Raw genomic sequence first — 20,467 nt, forward strand, 5'->3', positions numbered from 1 at the left:
GTGCTGCCGACCATAAGTGAGGTTTAACTTTTCATGCCATGAGTGTATTTCCACACCACATACTATGGCATAATAAAAATGTTAATGTTTCGAAAAAGGAGTTAGACAATTGTGCTAAGCTTTAGTGGACAGAGCACCTGTACAGGGATCTGGTTAGCAGTGTCCCAGTGAATTAAAAACAGAACGGCAACATTAGTCCAGAAAAAAAGGGGATTTTCACATCAAAAAGGGCACATTCCTACAGAAAAAAAGCGGCCTCTATTATAGAATCACTTCTTCAATAGAGCCCGAAGTCTGTCTTTAACAATTCTTTACAACCTGTGTAGTGAAACCGAAGGAAGGCAGCACTGGCAATCAGTAAGGAGTTACCTGACAGAGAAAATCCATGTCTAATACTCTCTTGAGCCAATTCACGGTCACCAGTCTCATCTTTGCACAAAAGTTTACAAAACAGATCAGAATCATGCACATAATCAGATATGATGGGAAGGCATGAACTAGCAACATTATATTTTCATAAGAACTTTCCCTTGAAAACTCCATTGAGCAAGACACATTGTGATTTGCAGATTCCTTACCATTAAATCCCACAAAACTGGAAAACTACTTCTGGATCATCATCTAACAAAGTCTCTAGGCAACAGAGAGCATTCAAATATACATTTTGTTTCCCAGCAAACGACCAACATGGAATGTAGTGCTTTTCGGAATTAGATATTATCACATTCCGATATTCCGTGAGATCAATCCATCTGGCCAATGAAGAATATGTCGCCAGAAAAGTCTGGCTGTTTAAGAGCACAATCCTGCCTCTCATAAGATTGACTTGTAGACAATTTCCCAAATTCTGTCAAAAACATTTCTTTAGCACAGTAATGCGTTTTGAATTTCCTGATGTTGGGACAATCAAAATATTAAGTGGTCACTACAAAGACTAAATCATTTTGTCTGAAGCACCAACAGACTAAGGAGGTTTTCAGAACTAAATTAACAGTAACTGAAATGTTTAAAGTACCTTGACAAGCATAAACAGCATATTATTTTATATACTGAAGGCCTGGGATGGGCGGGTGGAAAAATGGTTTTTTTGAGATATGTCTATTACCACACCAATGAACTGAATTGGTTTTATCAGCAAAAGGTTTGATGTTGGAAGATTGAAAGAAAAACCTCATGAGTGAAGAAGAGTCATGGGGTCAGACGATCCCATCACCTCTTTGCAAAATCACAGGATTGGCAACCTCAAAATATTTTTTGCTGCTCACTACACCCTCTTTTGCCATTCAGAGAATGCTTTCCAAATCACAAAAATGGGGTTACAGACTTATTTCGAACTAATTAAGAGAGGGCTTGAAAGGAGAGTTCCATTCTAATTTCAAATTACAATGAGATGCATCAATGGTTTTCCAATGAGATGCATCAATGGTTTGTAACTCGAAATGTTGGTGCAAGCCACTTAAAAGTTATTGCTTCCTCAAAGAATATGATAACCTATTTGTTGTTGTTGAACAGCTTCCACTTTGGAAACTGCGTTGGAGAGCTTCCCCACTGAGAATAATGCCAGGTGGGCTGAGGAGGCACAAGCAGTCAGTTCCATGGGATCACTCCTTTCTCATCAATGTCTTCCTAAAAGGGAAACATTTCTTTTTAAAAGGAGGACTGGTTCTTGTAAAGATCACTGGCTGCTAAAAAAAAAAGAAAATACCTTTCTATTTGCAATCTGACAACATCCCTGTTTTTGTAGCCAATCACATAGGATTACAAATGGAGATCTGCCTAATTAATGGCAGGTCTTTCAACGATCTCCTGCGAGTGGAGATTTTGCGATGCAACCTAATAATACACAGATCACATCACAAAATTACGGTCACAAAATGTTAGTGTACAGTACACAAACATTATTTGTGATCTGATTGTACATCAGTCACATGGTCTTAGGAAGAATGTATAGAATCTTTCTGAGAGACATCATCGAGAACCACTTCTCCAGGCAATGGAATACATGCACTTCCTACATCCTTAAATGTGCTACTACAGCCATTGGAACAAACTGACACCAAACCAAAACAGGTCTTGGAATAAGGGTGTCTGACTTTCATAAAAAATCACAGAAGTACATTCTGAGTACTAAATAAAAGTAAGGATGAAAATAAGCATTGTGGATGTCCACGGGGCACTTTTTTCCATTCCACTGAATGGATAGTAAAGTTACTTCCTTCAGCATTTGACTTCCCAAGGCTACAGAAGTCTAGCAGTTAAGGCTCAATTGTAACATTTATCACTTACTACAATAAGTAGAAGGAGATAGGTGTTAAAATCGCGGAGACAGCATGTCACAGTAAATAAAAAAAGAAAATAAAGTACATAACAGAACCAGTAGGCTCTAGATTAGAGGAAGTATCTTCAATATTCCTTTTGTCTACATGTGATCTTTCAACAAAATTGGTTGAAGCATCACACATAAATACATTCAGACAGAGTTATGATCACAGCTGCTCCCCTCTGTGCTATAGCCTGACATTTCTGTTACACTTTTTATTCATTACGTAGGGAGGTAATACCAGGATAGGCCTTTTAATCTTTTAAGTGCAACCGCTGGCCAATTACCCCCAATCCACCTGACACTAGGGATTTTGCCTTTGTGGCTAAAAAAAGTGGTGGGGGTGTTGCACTCTGGCACTGGCCTCACCCCCAACCCCCTAAAAGGAATAAACAAGTCATTTTGTTACACAAGGGAAGATAGGAGATTTGCCCCAATGTGCCCCTGTATGGAAGGAATATATATTTTTTTATAAAATATTGGGGAGAGTCTGGCTCATCCTAACTTCTGCACCACCCTCGCCACTAAAGCCTCAACAGTCCTTCTGCTCCCCTGCAGACTAAAAAATCCCATCCCAATGGCAAACAAAAGGAAACTTGATTCCTTTTTTATTTTTTTTAAGTTTTTTTTTTTATTTTCTCAATTCAGCAGCACAATTCATTATTATTTACAGACCATTATTTGTAACGAATAAATAAACAAAACCCATATATAGACACAGAATAAAAAACAGTATAGTCAGATCACAAAGAGCATTATTAAATACATCATATCGTGTCATTACTGTATCCAAGTTCTGATCGGTTCCCAAATCGCCGCCCCCAGCTTTTTCTTTGTGATCCCTTTCAGTTTGTATAATGCCCATTCCATATTATATATAGCAATAAGTTTTGCTCTCCAGCTTGTGAAGACTGGTGGCTCAGAATCCAGCCACTGTGATGTTATGCAAGACCGCAAAACTGACATACAAATAAATTTAAATCCTCTATCCGATATCGTCTGCCTCCCCATATCTGTACTGAATTCTATTCCAAACAAAACCAGAGAGGCTGTGATAGATATTGGTATTCCCAGAGATTGTAACAAGAACCGTTCGATATCCAGCAAGAGTGGCTGTAAGGCAGGGCAAGAGTAAAACATATGTAATGAGTCTGCTGCATAGAGTCCACACCTTGAACAATTAGTCCCCTTACCAGCCTTCCATTTTGCTATTCTACCTGGCGTATAATATAAGTTAAACGTGGCCATATATGATTGACTTCTAAGACTACCAGAAAGCAAAATAGAGCTAGCCGTTCGCATTACTAATTGTAAATCCAAATTAACTATCGACAATTTCTCCTCCCATATTGCCTCCTGTCTTCCTAAGTCGTCAGTTTGTATTAACATAAGCTCTGCATATAATTGACCTATTTTGCATTTGCCTTTTATTAGATCCAAGAAATGGATTTGTAATGGGTAACATTTTCCCCCCACAATTGCGGCCTGTAAAGCACTTCTTAGTTGCAGATACTTAAAAAAATCCGCCTTTCCGACCCCAAATCACCAACTAACGTAATACCCAGATGCGACCACCTACGCATAACAGAGTCCTGAAACACCACATAGGATAAGACTGACGAATCTAGCGGTGTATACCATGTAATACAAGGAATAGAGAACAATTTGCAAAATCTCTTCCAAACTACATAGGCCGCCTGAATGATTTTAAACCTAGTCTTTTTGTAGTAGCTTGGCTCTAATACTTTTAAAAGTAACCCTTGAGCTGACTTTCCCAAGCACCACTCATAAATAGATGGGGAGAAAGCAGAGTCCAACACCGTCATCCTACCCCAAATCAAGACACCCATTAATTGAAACAGTGTGACTGAATAATACAAATAAAAATGTGGGATAGCCAGACCTCCACGTTCAAATGGCAAGTAAAGCCATTTAATTGCCCTTCTAGAGCGGTGGTATCCCCAAAGAAATCGTGAACACATCCGTTCTATTCTGTCAAATAGTTCTTTTGGAAAGAGGATAGGGATAGCCCTAAACAAATACAACAATTTAGGAAAGATGGACATTTTCAAAACATTAGCCCTTCCATATAGGGAGAGATGCAGCCGATTAATTCTCTCCAAGATTTTATCTGAGGAAGCAAGTATCGACTCTACATTAATGCCCGGAATGTTTTGAATATGCGATGAAACAATTACACCCAAATACATAGCTTCTGTGGCCACGCCCACCCCTAAGTCCACTGGATACCCAGCTTCTGAGTGTAGTACTTGAGTCTTCCCCAAGTTCAGTTTATAACCGGATACTATTCCAAAATCTCCAGTGATAGTCTCGATCCTAGACATAGCACTGCTCATATCTGATGACAATACAGCAAGATCGTCAGCATATGCTAGAACTTTAACTGAGTATAGGCCTGAAATTACTGGTAAGATAGCCGGGTCTGACTCTAGCCTTGCAATGAGAGGATCAATAAACAGAGCAAACAGGAGCGGTGAGCAGGGGCAGCCCTGACGAGTTCCTCTACTGATCGAAAAAGTCTGTGTCTCCTCCCCTCCTAATCGAACCCTTGCTCTCGGAGTTAAATACATTGACTGTATTGCTCTTATATATCTGCTAGGAAACTACTTCCATCTCATTATGGCCCATAGAAACTCCCAAGAGACCCTGTCGAATGCTTTTTCAGCATCCAACAGGGCCACCCCCACGGAGGCATTTGTTGCCTGAGCCCAATCAAATATCGTAATAAGTCGCCTAACATGATCCGTGGTCCCCCTCCCAGCTATAAACCCATGTTGTTGTAATGAAACCAGAGGGCTAATCACGTCTCCCAGTCTCGTTGCCAAACACTTCGAATAGATCTTATTATCGGCATTAATTAACGAGATCGGTCTATACGAGGAGAGCTCCTGAGGATCCTTTCCCTTTTTTTTAAAAACTACTATTATAGTTTCCGACCAGGAGGCCGGAGGAATCCCAACAAATGCTGATTGAAAGACTAAAGTCATTATCCTCTCTAGTTCCCTCTTAAATTTTACATAAAACTCCAGAGGGATCGAATCTGATCCCATAGCCTTCCCTACTGCTAATGACCTCATTGCCTTTTCAATCTCTTCTGCAGACAGCTCCTCCGTTAAGGCCCTTTTATCCTGTTCCTTTACCCCCACACAGGCCAGTCCTGCTAAATACCTCTCGGCACTTGCGACTGATTCGGATGTATATAATTTTTCATAGTATTTTTTAAAAGCATCCTGGACCAGGGAAGGAATCTCCACCGTATTTCCCTCAAGATCCTTAATCTTGTCAATCCTAGAGTCTACCTCCCTTTGACGCAATCTATTGGCAAGCACCTTACCCACCTTTTCCCCGTACTCATAAAACTCTCTCCTATGTATTTGATAGCTAGCAGCCGCCACATTTGCATATCCCTGATAGATTTTTGCCCAACAGGCTGCCAACTCTACTTGAACCTCCTTTACCCCCCCACCGGTCTTTATCTCTTGCACCAGTTTTTGCTCCAGCCGAGAAAGAGTCCCTAAGTCGTCTAAAACCTTTAGGCGCTCCATCTTGCGCTTCCTTGCAGCAAATCTTAAAGTCTCCCCTCTTATCCCTGCCTTCAGTGCATCCCATACAATATCTATCCTTGCCGTCCCTATATTCGTCTGTACAAATTCGGGGATCCATTTTGCCATCCAACTACAATAATCCTCGCTAAGCAGGAGCTTTCTATCAAATGTCCATTTTTTAGACCTGACCATTAAGCCCGAGAATTCGAACTCCAAGACTACCGGGTTGTGATCTGATATAATTTTGGGAAGGATCCTAATTGAAGCCCTCGATAAAACATCGCCTGAAACCAAAAAGTAATCAAGCCTCCTTTGGGTGGTTTTTTTTTTTTTTACTTATGAGCCAGGAGAATGTGGCTAACTCCCAATATCGTTCCACTTGCAATAGTGATTGGCGGCACTTGTTGGGCTTGGGTAGGCTCCCACCTTGGAAAATCTACCAGGCAATTCTGAAAACTAGACACCCAGGGGAATCCAAAGTGGTGTGCTTCAAGTGGATCCCACAGTCTTTTCTTACCCACAATGCCCTACAAACCACAAACTGTTTGCGAGGAAAACGTCTGGAATCTGCGGGGAGCCACAAATTTCCTACCACCCAGCATTCCCCCAAGTCTTCTGATGACAATGGTACCTTACTTGTGTGGGTGGTCCAAGACACCTTGGCCTAAAAGGCCCTTAAGCACTATGTGGAGATATCAGCAATAGGGTTAGCTGCAGATCAAACCAGATCAAAGGGAGCCCTTGCGAGGGGACTCCCATTGGCCTTGGTTTGATCCATTCCTGTCGAGGGCACTAGTCCCAGCCACACAAGTGGTACAGCATTTTCATCGGCACAAGTTGGTTAACGCTGGGTGGAAGGAGTTTTGTGGATTACAGAAGTTTCCATCACAGAAATTTAAAGAGAATGTGGGATTTCATGCACAGTTTGAGGTGTGCATGTCATTGTGAGTAAGAAAACCTCATGGGATCCACACAAGGCGCACCACCCTAGAAATCCCTGGTTGTCTAGTTTTAAAAAATGTCTGTGGTTTGTAGATTGTGTTGTGGATTACCCACACAGGTGGGGTACAGTTCTTTTCGGGGGACAAGTGGGAACTCAGAGTGATAGGAAATATGTTGCTCCCTGCAGATTCCAGAACTTTCTGTCACAGAAATGTAAGTTTGAGGTTTGCAAGGGCGTCCACGTACAATTATCTAGTGAGAGCCACGCAAGTCACCCCACTCTGGATTCTCCCAGTAGTCTAGTGTTCAGAAATGTGCAAGTTTGGGGGTTTCCCTAGGTGCCAACTGAGTTTGGGCTCAAAATCCACAGCTACCCACTTTGCAAAAAAAGCATCCACTTTCAGTGGAAAATTGTGGTGTGCCCGTGTTGTGGTTTGGGCCATTTCATGTCTTGGGCACTAGGCCTACCCACACAGGTGAGGTAACATTTTAATAGGCACAAATATCAATTTTTCACTCTACATATTTCACCATGTGAACTGGTCTATACCCGGTGCCCAATGAGAAGCCATTGTACGGTGCAGCTCAGTTGTTGGCTCTGGGTACCTTGGGTTCTTGGAGAACCTACGAACTCTACATATCCCCACAACCAGAAGGGTCTAGTGGATGTAATGGCATATTGCTTTTGTAAATTGGAAATTGTGACAAAAAGTTATGGATGAAAACGTTGTCACAAATGACTGTTTTTTCCTACTCATTTTCAGTATTTCTTAATTTAGTTAGTTAGTTTCATGGGGAAAACCTTAAGTGACTCGAAATTGTGTCCACTTTTTAGAAATCTATAGCTTTTCCGGATCTCCTATGGGATTTATGCTGGTTTCCACCCCAAACTGGAAGTTGAGAGCGCAAAAAATAGGAAAAATGGGCTACCTCTTTGAAAAATGCCAAAACTGTGGTAAAAAAAAAATCAGTTGGTCACTTTTATCCATAGCACTTTTTCCCCATTTTCTCAAAAAGCTCAAAATGTAGCTATATTTCCCCCTTCTTCTCTGTCCCCTCTAAGGGAATCCACAAAACCTAGATACTTTTAGAAACCCTAAGATGTTGGAATAAAAGGACACAAATTGGCATTGATACCTAATGTGGGGAAAAAAGTTATGGAGCCCTCAGGGCAAACTATCCTACATATAGCCAAAAGAGGGCTCAGAACTGGGTGAGGAAGCGTGGAGGAGGCCTAGTAATTAAAGGTTTAATCCTCCTACTCCCTTGTCCACCTTTGTGTTAACACAGTAAAAGAAATACCATTGAAAATAATGTCTAGTGAAAACGAGACAGAGCTAACCTCTTCTGGGGTTAAAGTTAAGCTCCAAACCATTAATATGGGACAAAAGCCCTACATTTTAAATAACATAGGAGCTTAAATAAAGTTGGGGCTTATGTCCAATTTTATCCTGAGGAGATGCTGTTTGTGTTCTTTCAGTCATCGGAGGTCTTTGTGGGATTCTCGATCAAAAAGACAAACAAGTTTGACAAAGGAATACAATCTAGCAAGTTTGCTAGGTCTGACACTTTTTATTAATGCCCTCTGGCATGGTTAGAGCTCCTTAACAATGGCTACTAGCACCTGGTTTACCAGTGGACAACTTAGTGGTCTAAAACCCTGCTGCAATTATTTGTACCCACCATCAAAACAAAGACTCCACCCAAGTGAGGTAAAAGGAGTTCTAGGGTGTCAAGAGACTAGGTGCCCAGTTCTGGAGGCTCACACTTAAGCACTAATAGGTATCTATTAAGGGGACTGTCCAGTTGAGACATTTTAAAGATCCAACTGGTCCCACGATTTTGGATGTGGATTAGATGTGGTAGTGAGTCAGACTCCACTATGGCATTCCAAAAGTTACCACACAGTATCTTGAGAATGGACAGCCACAGGCCAGATTTCCCAGTGTGGAAGATCCCTATGGGAGTATGGTGCCCACACAGAACTAACTAGAACCTGGGCTGTAGAGTCCAATAACAGTTTTAAACTGATATCACCAGAACCACAAGGCTAGAATGATCAATCAGACTTCCGAGAACCAGGACTAAAACATGATTCAAACAGCAGTCATGTGAAAGGAAGACCATCGTGTTCCACTGGGGTGGGGCAGAGCACCCTTAGCTCAAAGGGTACTTCAAGGATGATGGAGTAATAGCAGTGATGAAGAAAGAAAGCACGTCTTAGGCTCCAGTCTGGTCAATGCATGTTCTGTGTCCTTTAAATTATCTGCAAGCCAGCTGGCTGAAGAAATCTAATGGCTTCAGGGAAGTATTGGTTTCCTGAGGACCATCCTTGATTTATCAGCCATGTTGGCCCTGCCCAGATCTTACAAGTGGTAGCTCCTCTTCTCCCAAACTTTTCACTCCAGCAATCACGGATTGGACCCCAGCCTATGGAAGAGAAAGCACCAACAAATGTTCTGCTCCTGGCAAAAAGCCTATCCTACTTAGATGTGCAGATGCTCCTTGTCCAGACAAGATACCAATCCTATGGCCCAACGGGTAATTGTTTATCCCAATTTGGAGGCACCCTCATTATAACGAGGAAAATGTAACACGTTTTCAAAGACAGCCCTGCAAAAAAGCTACTTTTAAATTCATTCAAGCTTGCATTTACTTCTACGTCTCAACCCCTGCTGCGATTCAACACCCAGGCACCATCTATAGTCAGATTATGAGCACATACTACTGATACTTTCACAACAACTCACCAGTAGGGTAGGTTGTTAGTATGTAAATCTTTAAAAGATACCAATGCAGGAGTTTCCAGTCTACAGTCAAGTAACTGACCTCTTTTCCAGAAATGAATCATTAATAGATGGACATCCTTTATAGAATACCAAGCAGTAAACACCTGAAAGGAGGAACCTGTTATTTATCCTCATCGGAGCAGGTTCTTCACTACAGTAAAGTCAACTTAATCTGCATGAAAGCAGAACCTCCAAATCCCATATCGGGGACAAGGGTCAGGCTGGTGGGAACTGTAAAAGTAGACCTTACATGTAATTTCCGACCACATATGGCTTTCTGCAGTGCAAGATCCTATTCTAGTGTATTCAAATGAACGCGTGCTGGGGTCTGCCTTGACCCAACCAAACAAGCACAACAATATTCCACAGTTTCAAGTGCATTACCAGCGAAGCTCTCTCAGAGATCAAGAGAAAGGAAACCTCTGCATTTTGCAGCCTGGCACCCTATAATCAGGGTATAACGAGGACATGCAGTTCAAGTGTGGCCAATGTACAAGATGCTTCTTTGCCCACACCGATCAATGCCTTGACCAAAGTACGTTTTCCTGTTTTTTATCTCCGTGAAATGAAATTCCATTACTCTTAGTGCACAGCTGTCTTGGGGCAGCTCTCAGCAATGCTCTTGTGTAGTAAGGAGAATCCAAACGCAGTTTGGTAGGTGAAAATGTTGACAAAAGCTAGAACTCTAAGAGGACTCCCATGCACCTACAGCATGGTAAGAATCTAATCAGAGATAGTTCCTAATGTGGCATCATTAAAGGGTGAAGGATTAGAGTAAGCTCAAAAGAAAGTAAAATCGCCTCTTGGCAGTACACTAAGATTAATAGTTCCATGATTTTGAGGTTTGGGAACAATGGAAAAAAACATGTAAATCTTTGGAAGATCCAAGGCTGGATAGCACCCGATTACTAAGATTTAGAGAAATTTGCAGAGGGGAGCTCGAAGATAATTTCCAGTGATATTATATCCTAATTTAAGCCCCAAACTTTATTCCCAAAATCATTCAATTAATAAAATCCTGGGATACAGTCCCCATCAACATTACAAAGCATACATCTAAACTAATGCTGGTAAAAAGTCTGATTGATACAACTTCCCTTGGTTTTGCATCTTTTGGACATTCAGAAACATATACTGAAATAGCTACTAATATGTGCTGCCTCAAACAGCACTAGACAATGATGTAAAAATGTGAAAGAAACAAGAGTATTACAAAGGAGATCGATTCTCCCATCAAGAAGCATCAGAATGACCAGCCTAATGTATTTATGTTCCCAAATTTCTCCCTCTTTTAGTACCAAAGACCTAAAGGCACATGGATGAGGGGTACAAAATGACTGAAATCACACACATCTCCAATTTGCATCAGGATATGCGGAAGGAACACGTTACTTACCTGTAACTGCGATTATCCAGTATTGGTATCTTTCATAGATTCACATGCCTGAATCATTCCCCGTCGTCGGGACTCCCATCCCACGACGGGGAATGATTCAGGCATGTGAATCTATGAAAGATACCCTAATACTGGATAACCACAGTATCACCAGTGACATCGGTGTGTTCCCTGGCACACAAGGAGTGCAATGATTTTACGGCAGCATGAATTGTCTCATCAATCGGGGAATTTGTAAAAGATTTCATTAAGGATTTGAAGCTTTTAAACATTATATATCTATATGTGCTACATAAACTCTAAATAAGGAATGCTATACATTTATTTTTTACAAAGTTTATATACATGCATTAACTTCTTTAGATGTGCATGCATTCTATTTTAACACATTTTAAAAGCATATAAAACATTTTTCCCATCTCCAACATCATACCTCGAACCCCAAAAAACACGAAAGGCACAAAAATAAAGGTTGGATTCAACAGTAAGTGCATACATAAATATGTAATATTGACTACTAATACCCTTGCTGTTTAGCATGCGTACATACAAAAAAGGTTAGGACAGCTGTAGCATAGGTCTACTTCTGTAACAGCCAAATTGTGCAGCAACAAGCAAAACTATACACCCATAAAAGATAGGAAAGACGGATAAAAGAGAAAGGTAAAGTACCTGTGTACCTCCGATAAGGAGGAATCACTTTCGTCAGACCTAAAGCAAACAGTGGTGGTGGTATGAAAGAGAAAAGACAGGTATCAGAAATGTTAAGAATCAGACTAAGAAGAAAAATAAAAGAATGCTTCAAGTAAGAAACATAGTAGAAGTCATAGCAAAAAAGAATTATCCAGGCCATATTAACTAACTTCTGCTATGTCAACCCTTAATTAAAAGCGTAATGATTGACAGATGCAAAAAAAGTCTTATTAACAATGGGGCACATTAGTGACAAACCTAAAGATACAGATTGAGAGTAAGCTACTTTATATGCTAGACGGCATGGGAAAGGCCAGAAGATTCAACTAGGTTCAGACTAGAGGGATACAGGAGCGCAAAGAAAATTATGATGAAATCAAAAGAATATCCAACGAGGCAAAGCGTGACTCCAAATTAGTGCACCCAAACAATAATTTGGCTTGCAATGTTTGTTAGTATGGTAGAGAATGAGTAGGCAAAATGTGGGAAAGAATACTTTAACAGACTACAACGATATCAGAAAAAAAACACAATTGAATTACTTACAACATGAAAGTTAATATGTACAGAGTACAAAACAGGAAAATACATTTACTTGGAGGCAAGTGAAAAGTTGATACTGGACATTTTCTTGCATGGTAATTCTCATCGAAAAAACAAATATCTATCACCAATCTTTCAATAATCCCAGTAGGGAAAATTGGGAAATTTCCCTCTCTATTTTCCAGATGGAGTGATATTTGCATCTGACTTTTGTTTTTCTAATGAAGTTCTAAGATGGTCATATTACCACCAGAAATGTAATTTTACAGAGGAAAAATATGCTAACTGTTTTTAAACAACACAATTCTTTACAATATTTTCAGCAAGCCCAAATTCTAATAACACCATAATATTTTTAACATATAAAGCAACAATTCCAAACAAGTTGCATGATTTTATATAGTTGGCAAGGTTTGATAACGATATAAAAGTTGTCTGGAATATTCATAAACCATTAAGAAGTTCTAGATGCTAGCATTTATGCTATGGTATTTTACATCTCTTTTATTATTTTTATCTTATTTTATAGCAAACACATGAATATCTAAATTGTGCCTGTGTTTGATTCTTTAAGGTTGGGCTCCTCCAATTAAAAAGGTTTTCTATATGCAGGGGTGAAGGGAAGGCCCTTATGATAGGGAAGAGAAAGCTGGATCAGAAGGAGCAGATTACTAAAGATTAGGTGTGTGCAGGTCTTGTGTGATGTGTTCGAACGTGAGTCTCCTAAAGTTGTTGGAGGATAGGTGAGGCCGGAAGTGTCTGTTATGTATGTAAATAGGCGATTGCAGATTTTGAATTATGTTCTGACTCAAACTGAGAGGTAGCTAGTGAAGGTTTCCCAGGATTGATTATAAGGTCTTTTCCTTCAGGTTGCCAGTGATTCTGAAGATTGAATGCTTGATCTATGGAAGCTAGCGAGTTGACATTTAGAAATATATAGGTCATAATCCTCAAACAAATAGAAGCACACAAGGATTTATGTCCAAATTGTTGAGCTGGCTTAAATGAATGAAGACTTGTTTAACAAGTTGACCGAGTAGCTCAAGCTTCTGCCATTTTTACCCACATCTACAAAGGGGTCAGAAGGGATGGAGAACGCATGCAGAGAAGGACGATGTAAAAAGAGACTATGAGCCCTTTAGTTATAGAAACACTGGGCCTTTTTACGATGGCGGTCGGTCCGTCCGACAATGAGTTGGTGAGATCACCAACACAGCGGCCGGAAGTGCCTTTTACCACTATGGCATGTACTGCGGCCCAGGAGATGGGCTGCAGCACAAGCCGCAGTGGTAAAAAGCACTTTGTGCACATCCATGCACCGTGTGCCAGGCACCATGTGGTGCCTGGCACACGGTGCATGGATGTGTGGGGGGCACTACATGTGCCCCGCAGGCAACTTAGCAGTGGCAGACGGGGGGCCCGAGAAAGTCAGTTTCTCTCTGCCTCTTGAAAAGGCAGTCCGGAAAGGGACATCTTAATCCCTACGGCAGTGCATGTGCAGGCACAGACTCTACTGCATGGATAGGATTTTGACCGCCACCCCAAAAGGATCTTGGATCCTGTCGGAGATGGCAGCGGTCCCCCCCACCACCGCCCGTCCAACCTCTGCGCTACGACTGCTGGTATTGTAATTCGGCAGTCGGACCGATGGCCTGGATGCCGAGCGGACCACCCCCTACGGCTTATTGGTGGCGGTCCTCCTGACTCGTAATGAGGCCCAAAATGTCAAGTCACTCCTCATTCACTCCTCCAGGCTTTTCAGGCTGTTGGAAACAGAACTAAAGAGCAGCTGAATATTGCTAATGAAAAAAAGGATATATATGTGCAAATTAACTGACATGTTAAAGAGCAGAGGTGTAACATGAGGCTATTTCAGAGAAAACTGGGATATGGTTCTTTTCTCTCAATAAGCAATCATTTCTAACATTGCAGGAAGACGTTGGAAGCTCAAACGGTTGCTCAAACTTATTAATGGGGGTGTTTTGCAATAATGGCCATTGATGTAGACAGACCCAGAAATTATAACCGCTAGCAATGTGTCGTTTTCTGAGATTTCTAGGATGATATCTCAAGTTAGGACTAGGATCGTTATCTAGATATTTCAGGCTCAGAACCCTAAGAAACTTCTCTCAAACTCTGGCTGTATTCTATGCCTTCCACTATAGCCCCAGATACATAAGCCATTCCCATCATTCTACATAATAATGTGTAAAAGAAACACATAAGATTCCACTGTACTCCTAAAAATCCCCTTTATATTGTGCAACTGACAACAAAGCTCTTCAAACCATAACAGTGCAGTGATAATTTCTATCTTTCAGAAGCTGCCATATGACCTTTTTGAAACTCGCCATCTATCCAGTCTACTTACCAAGTGCTGACTATAGCTCCCCAAACAAATTTAACTGTTTACTGTGGCCCTCAAACATCACTGGCAACAGCTTCAAACTGCCTATCAACACTTTTACCACTACAAAATAAACAGCGGTCTCAAACAAAACAGAGTATGGCATACAAAACAGACTGCGGCATTGCAGTAAATTGGTCCAACTCAAAAAGGTTATCTTCTCAAAGAACACCAGAAAAACCCTAAAACATCTAACCAAACCATCAAGACACTGCTTAGTTCCACTACGTCAAACCAATTCTTTAGACCCCAAAAATAATACACAACATAACAAGTTCTTCACCAAAAAACTACACAACATCACAAAAAATGAAAAACTTCCTTGCCGTTGTCCACACCTCTAGGCTGTACTAAATCCTCCCACCATACACTTGAATTCACGGCTGATGCACCAATTGAAGAGGATTACCTTTTATAGGTGGTGGAAGGAGGCAGTGAATTCATGGGTAAAGCTCGAAGATGTTGGTAGAGCCTCGGAACAGCTGCACAGTTACGAAATGTGACCACAATAAGTTGGACAATCTGGTGAGGACCCTAATCTAGTACTCGGCTAAGAGTAGAGGTAGTGCGATATGTAAAATTTAAATGCAACGTAAAACTGAGTTATAAAGTACTCAGTTACCCAGAAATGGTGTTCTGGCGCTGAAATACGAGGAGGAAAATTACATCCTGAGACAGACACAATGGTAATGTAAATCTAAAAGTTAAACAGCACGATAAAGCAGTGCTCTACAATAATTTTTTACAATAACTCATGAGTGGAAGCTCTGCCTAATGAAGTAATTTTTGATGCAGGTTTGTTGAGCATACATTGCAGGTCTAGCACCTTTAGGTGGCACCCCATGGAGATTATTAAGATTTTTAGAGCATCACAGGACAATGGGTGTCTGTTTACGTGTGTTATTAGTCAGTTTCTAATGCACAGAAACATACAGTCCCACTGAGCAATGTGTAAAAGACACAATGACCACTTTGTTTTAGCAGGGCAGTAACACAAATGTCTCTAAGTCCCATGAGTGTGTAACAATAGGAGTGGGCAGAGGGTATGTTGTAAAAGGGAACATCGACCATCAAGAATAGAAGCAGAACTTAGAATACTCCAGTGATTCAAAGACTGCTACATACGGCAACCTGTTTTGGAGATATATACAATCCTTGCTAAATTATTACATTACCAGAATGCCCACAGCCTACAGCACTACAGAAACCGCAGCAATCACATGTACGTGATGCTCAATGCCAAGAAGTGCCTGCATCTGGTTATTTATCCCACAGAACAAAGACGCATTATCATCACAAAATCCAGTAGATTCTTGAGCTCAAACCCTTGACCTATTCGCTGAACAATAGCAGCTGGCCTACATATAAATAATCACTTTTAAATTGATAATTCCCAGTAAAAAAAAAAAAAAAAAATGGAAATAGGAATGGTCTTTCCCTTCAACCAATTTTGAAGCTTTGAAGGCTCCCCCAAATAGTAAGTTATGATTAATCTAAATAATATTCTGTGGCAACAATGTGGAATTAATCATATTTTGCATTAAATTAACAAGCATAGGTTATATGCAGTTAGTTTCTGGCAGTATTATATAGGACCATTGTGTAGGCCTGCTTTGGACACTGTCTTTGGCAACAGGCACACTGAAGAAGAATTCTGTTAGAATGGGTTCATGAAAACAAACCTTAATAATTATATAAAGCAAATCCATGTGTTTTTCTGTTATTCATTGCTGCATTGCATGGTAAAACTGTAACTAAAACAACGAATTGTTTTTTTTTAATCGAATACTCATAAAAATGCTACAAAAGAAATACATGCATTAAGATTTCAGTTAGGATGTTAGTATCAGTTAAAGAGCTGTATGTTAAGGAAACGTTTCCATATGTCGTGAACATGTTCAGAAATGATTCTTCAGTATATGTATGTCCCAGGTTTTACAGACCGGGCATTAAAGATTAGTTTGAGGTTAATTTCTTTATAATATTATCAGAGAGATTGCATCCTACACTGAGGAAAGGTGTGTGCTCCTCCACTGCCCAGGAGTGGAGAAAAGCATTCCCTGTCACTTACTTATCCTGCTGAACTGCTGGGGCTGCCTGAGAAACAGTGAGTCGACTAAAAACATTCTTTTCATTACGGGGCCGGCTTGGCGGCGAGGAAGGAGGTGACAGACTAGCCTCTGAGGTTCCAGAATCTGAGCTACAAGAAAAAAAGAACATGGAAGACGCGGCTTTAAAGGTTATGGATAGTTAGATAGGTTAAATGAAGCATGCCACACACATTTGCCCGCTTTGAGATTACCCCCGTTACCACCTCCCAAACAGCTGCATTGCATGTGCATTCCAATGAATTATAGACTGAGGGGCTAGAACATAACCAGGCAAACATGAAAAGAGCTCTAAATGTAAACTAAAGGCCGCCTCTAACAATGATGGTGTGCTGTGCAAAAACATTTGTAAGGAAAAATAAGCAAAATACAAATCAAGTGACTGATGTTTTCAATGACGCATGACAGTACTTACCATAAACTACACTTGTTTATTCACGGAGTATTCTACTTGAGTATTAAATCTTCATTAAATAAACATTTTGATTTTCACAAGCCATTTATTTTCAAGTGAATAATTTGAGAAAGATATTCTACAGGCTGAAATGCGGCACATTGTTTTATGTGAATAAACACCAAAGTGCTGGGGAGAATTAAAGGGGTAAAGAAGTACTTACAGCTTCTGTTCCTTGCCTTTAGGCTTTTCTCCTTTCTCATATGTTTTCCTTCTTGCTAGGGGCGACTGATCTGGTACTTTCTTTTCATTTATTGAATGCTGTCTGGAACTAAATAGAAAAAAATACTTACTTGACTGCTCAGCAGATAAACAATATTTGTTTTCAATATTTATAACAAAATGTTACATTTGTAGCAAAATAAGTTTCCTCTGAAAAATCATTAGCCTTTAAATGTAACTGTCATCAGCATTTAACACTGTACATGTGAGGTCAAACTGTCATGTGGGAAAATGCTGTGCATCTCTTACTAGGCTGCTGCACTGGTGCCACAAGCTACAAAATGCATATGACAAAATTATAAGCAAAAATGACACAGCCTCACCTGTGTTGCTCACTACTAGAAATTTAAGACACAATATAATTCATGTCAGGTCTCACAGTGTTACCTGTCACCCAAAGCAAAACTACTGCAAAGAAAACATGCAAAGTTGCACAACACCTCATCGTCACACAAGGCAACGCAAGAATATGGCCGCCCATCTTTGGTCGGAAGGATGCTCTTATATACCCATGTAAAAATTGGACACGTACTGTACCATGGTGATCTTGTGTAACCGTTTTTGAGAAGCTACTTGTGAAACTGGTTATGTAACCAGTTCCCATTTAAAATGCTCTATCACCTGCTACATCTTATGTGGGTTATATTAAGCTGTGAATACAGAAGCAATTTGTAAGATACGGTGATTCTCTACAAGCGCCAAAACATTTTGCTGCATCTTAAACTCAGCTGTATTTGGAGATTGCCGGATTCGGCTGTTCGAGCACATGTAAAACAATTACAATGATACTGCACTGTATATGAAATGCACGAGTGAATGTTACATGTTTAACATTAAAAATCATTTAGCTTATAGAATCCTGAATGCTAAGAGAACAATACTGAATGATATGACTTTTTAGCAAGCCGCTGTCAAGCTGCATCAAGGCAGGAGCCGCATTTTATGTATTTTAGCACTGCAGAATGCTCAGATGAAATCAAGCCACACATCACTATCAGCAGAGAGGTTTAAGCTACTGTAATATAGAGTCAGTGATCGGTTAACTCAGCAGATACAAAGATAATGAAGTCTCAAGCCATAACTAATAGCTAGCAGTTATGTTACACTGGACTAAAACGAGAGAAAAGTACCAGTCAACTGTTTTAGTCTTAGAAACATGGTAAATGTTTGGTCTTATGCTGCATCACATGGAAAAGAAGCAGCACATTCCAACACTTTGTTGTTTTTTCTTATAACTGCTTGATACTCCTTTTGCGTTGTGTACCTACTGTATGTACTTTGTGTTAATAAGGACAACCTCTTAAAGGCAGATGCCATTCTTGTACCCTACCGTAGTTTGGATACACTTTACATTAAGTAATATCTTCACTCATGCCTCCTGTATCTAGCACTAATAACATAGTGGATCAATGCAGCTGAACACTTTCAACTGAATTTGCAATTTGATCTCACTCTATAGCAAGCATTAATCACGTAGTTCTGAGGTTTGACTACCTGAGAAACAACTCTTGAAATAAGATGCTAAACAATATATAAACTTAAATACAAAGAACACATTTGGACATGCATTTTGCCTTCACAATGTGACAAATTGGACGAATATGGGAGCAACAAGCTAAGATGGCAGTGTTTTCCTAAAGCTCCCGTAGGCACCCACCCTGAAATTCCTGAGACTCAATTCAGCAAGGCAGCGAAAATGCATGAATATGCTGTGCTACAGCTGGCGGAAGTATGTAGATGACCCATGTAGCAGTTACACAAATTGTGATGAAGACGTTCCCTTGCCCATGAAGACTATGGGATGCAAGAGAGCATGTAGCTTGACAGATGTGGCACAGAACGTATTTGAGTCAAATACTAGTCTCACGCTGTCTGGTGCTACAAACCACGATTTACTGCTTTGCTGTGGCCCATGTTTCCCACCTCATTGCCACTCAGCTCTCTTTGCCCTGAAAATTGCAGACCGAGGCGCAGGTCTGTAGAACTAATGGTTCAGACTGTGAGCAATAACTACAGAGGAGGATCTGTTGTAGTAAAAGAGCTAAAACATAGGACTTTAAGGGAATTATAAATGCTTACAGTATGTGTTACTTAACCAGGTTATATAATTAAATCACGTTATAGTCATTTGGGAGACATCATTTGCTTGAGGTAAGGCAGCTCAAGCCTCAAACTTGTTTCATAATCCCTAGGCTAGATATGATGTATCACTGTGCACTAACATTATTTTATCCACCAGAACATCTACCAAAGATACCAGGCACTTCAATGAACGCAAGGGAAAATGCCAGAAGAGGAGTCAATGAGAACAATGGGTCAACTTCATAAGTTTGTAATTATGGGCATTACTGTAAAGTCTGCAATGCATTCTACCACAGTGGCATTTATATAATAGCTTTGTAAAATTGGGCTTAACTATGCAGTCAGATTTGTGTTTTTTACATTAGTAAGCCTAGAGGAGGATTGCTATTCCTTGGAGATACTGTGTACAGTTTATAGCCATTATATTTTTTTTATATTTTTTTAATTAAGCCAATTAAATGATTTACAGAATGGCATATCCAGCACAGACAAAATGAAATGGAGATCATGAAACAGGGTAAAGCAGGCAACATTTCTAACTAAAGGTCGTCGTTGAGAACTGAACATTAATATCCAACAGGAATCCACACTGCTGATGCAGAGGAAACGGTGTTAGGCAGGATAACCATTTAGATATTCATACCAAACAAAGATATTTTACAGAGAAACTGCTGTTACCTAAATACCAGCAGTCTAAAATATTAAATAACATTTTAAATTATTTCTTGTAGATTGACCCCTTTTTACAGCCCATTCCTTGTTAAAAAGAGCATGTCTATTTGTTTACTAACCTTCGGGAACGATCTTTCTTGTGGACCCTATCTAACCACAAATTCGTCACCTATAGAATACTCTCTAGGTGCCACAATGGATCCAGAAACTTTTAAGGAATTATTCTGCGAACTGCTAGGTGGTGGTGTGTGGCTCCGCACTGGCTTCATGCCT

At 40.2% G+C, this 20,467-nt stretch overlaps 1 protein-coding gene across 8 annotated transcripts in view; it reads right to left on the bottom strand.

Moving 5' to 3' along the window:
* KIF21A (kinesin family member 21A) overlaps positions 1-20,467 on the bottom strand; it is a 719,281-nt gene that overhangs the window by 117,171 nt on the left and 581,643 nt on the right. For 3 of the 8 annotated variants that reach the window (XM_085654095.1, XM_085654094.1, XM_085654101.1), the window contains 3 exons: positions 17,382-17,489; positions 16,728-16,856; positions 11,686-11,724 (listed from right to left, as the gene is read on the bottom strand). In XM_085654095.1, the coding sequence (XP_085510221.1) occupies positions 11,686-11,724; positions 16,728-16,856; positions 17,382-17,489 (276 nt within the window). The remainder of the gene's footprint in view (positions 1-11,685; positions 11,725-16,727; positions 16,857-17,381; positions 17,490-20,467) is intronic. The other 5 variants (XM_085654097.1, XM_085654096.1, XM_085654100.1 and 2 more) reach the window with 3 other exon arrangements.

The sequence above is a fragment of the Triturus cristatus genome, chromosome 4_1, assembly GCF_964204655.1.
Source record: "Triturus cristatus chromosome 4_1, aTriCri1.1, whole genome shotgun sequence".
NCBI lineage: Eukaryota > Metazoa > Chordata > Amphibia > Caudata > Salamandridae > Triturus > Triturus cristatus.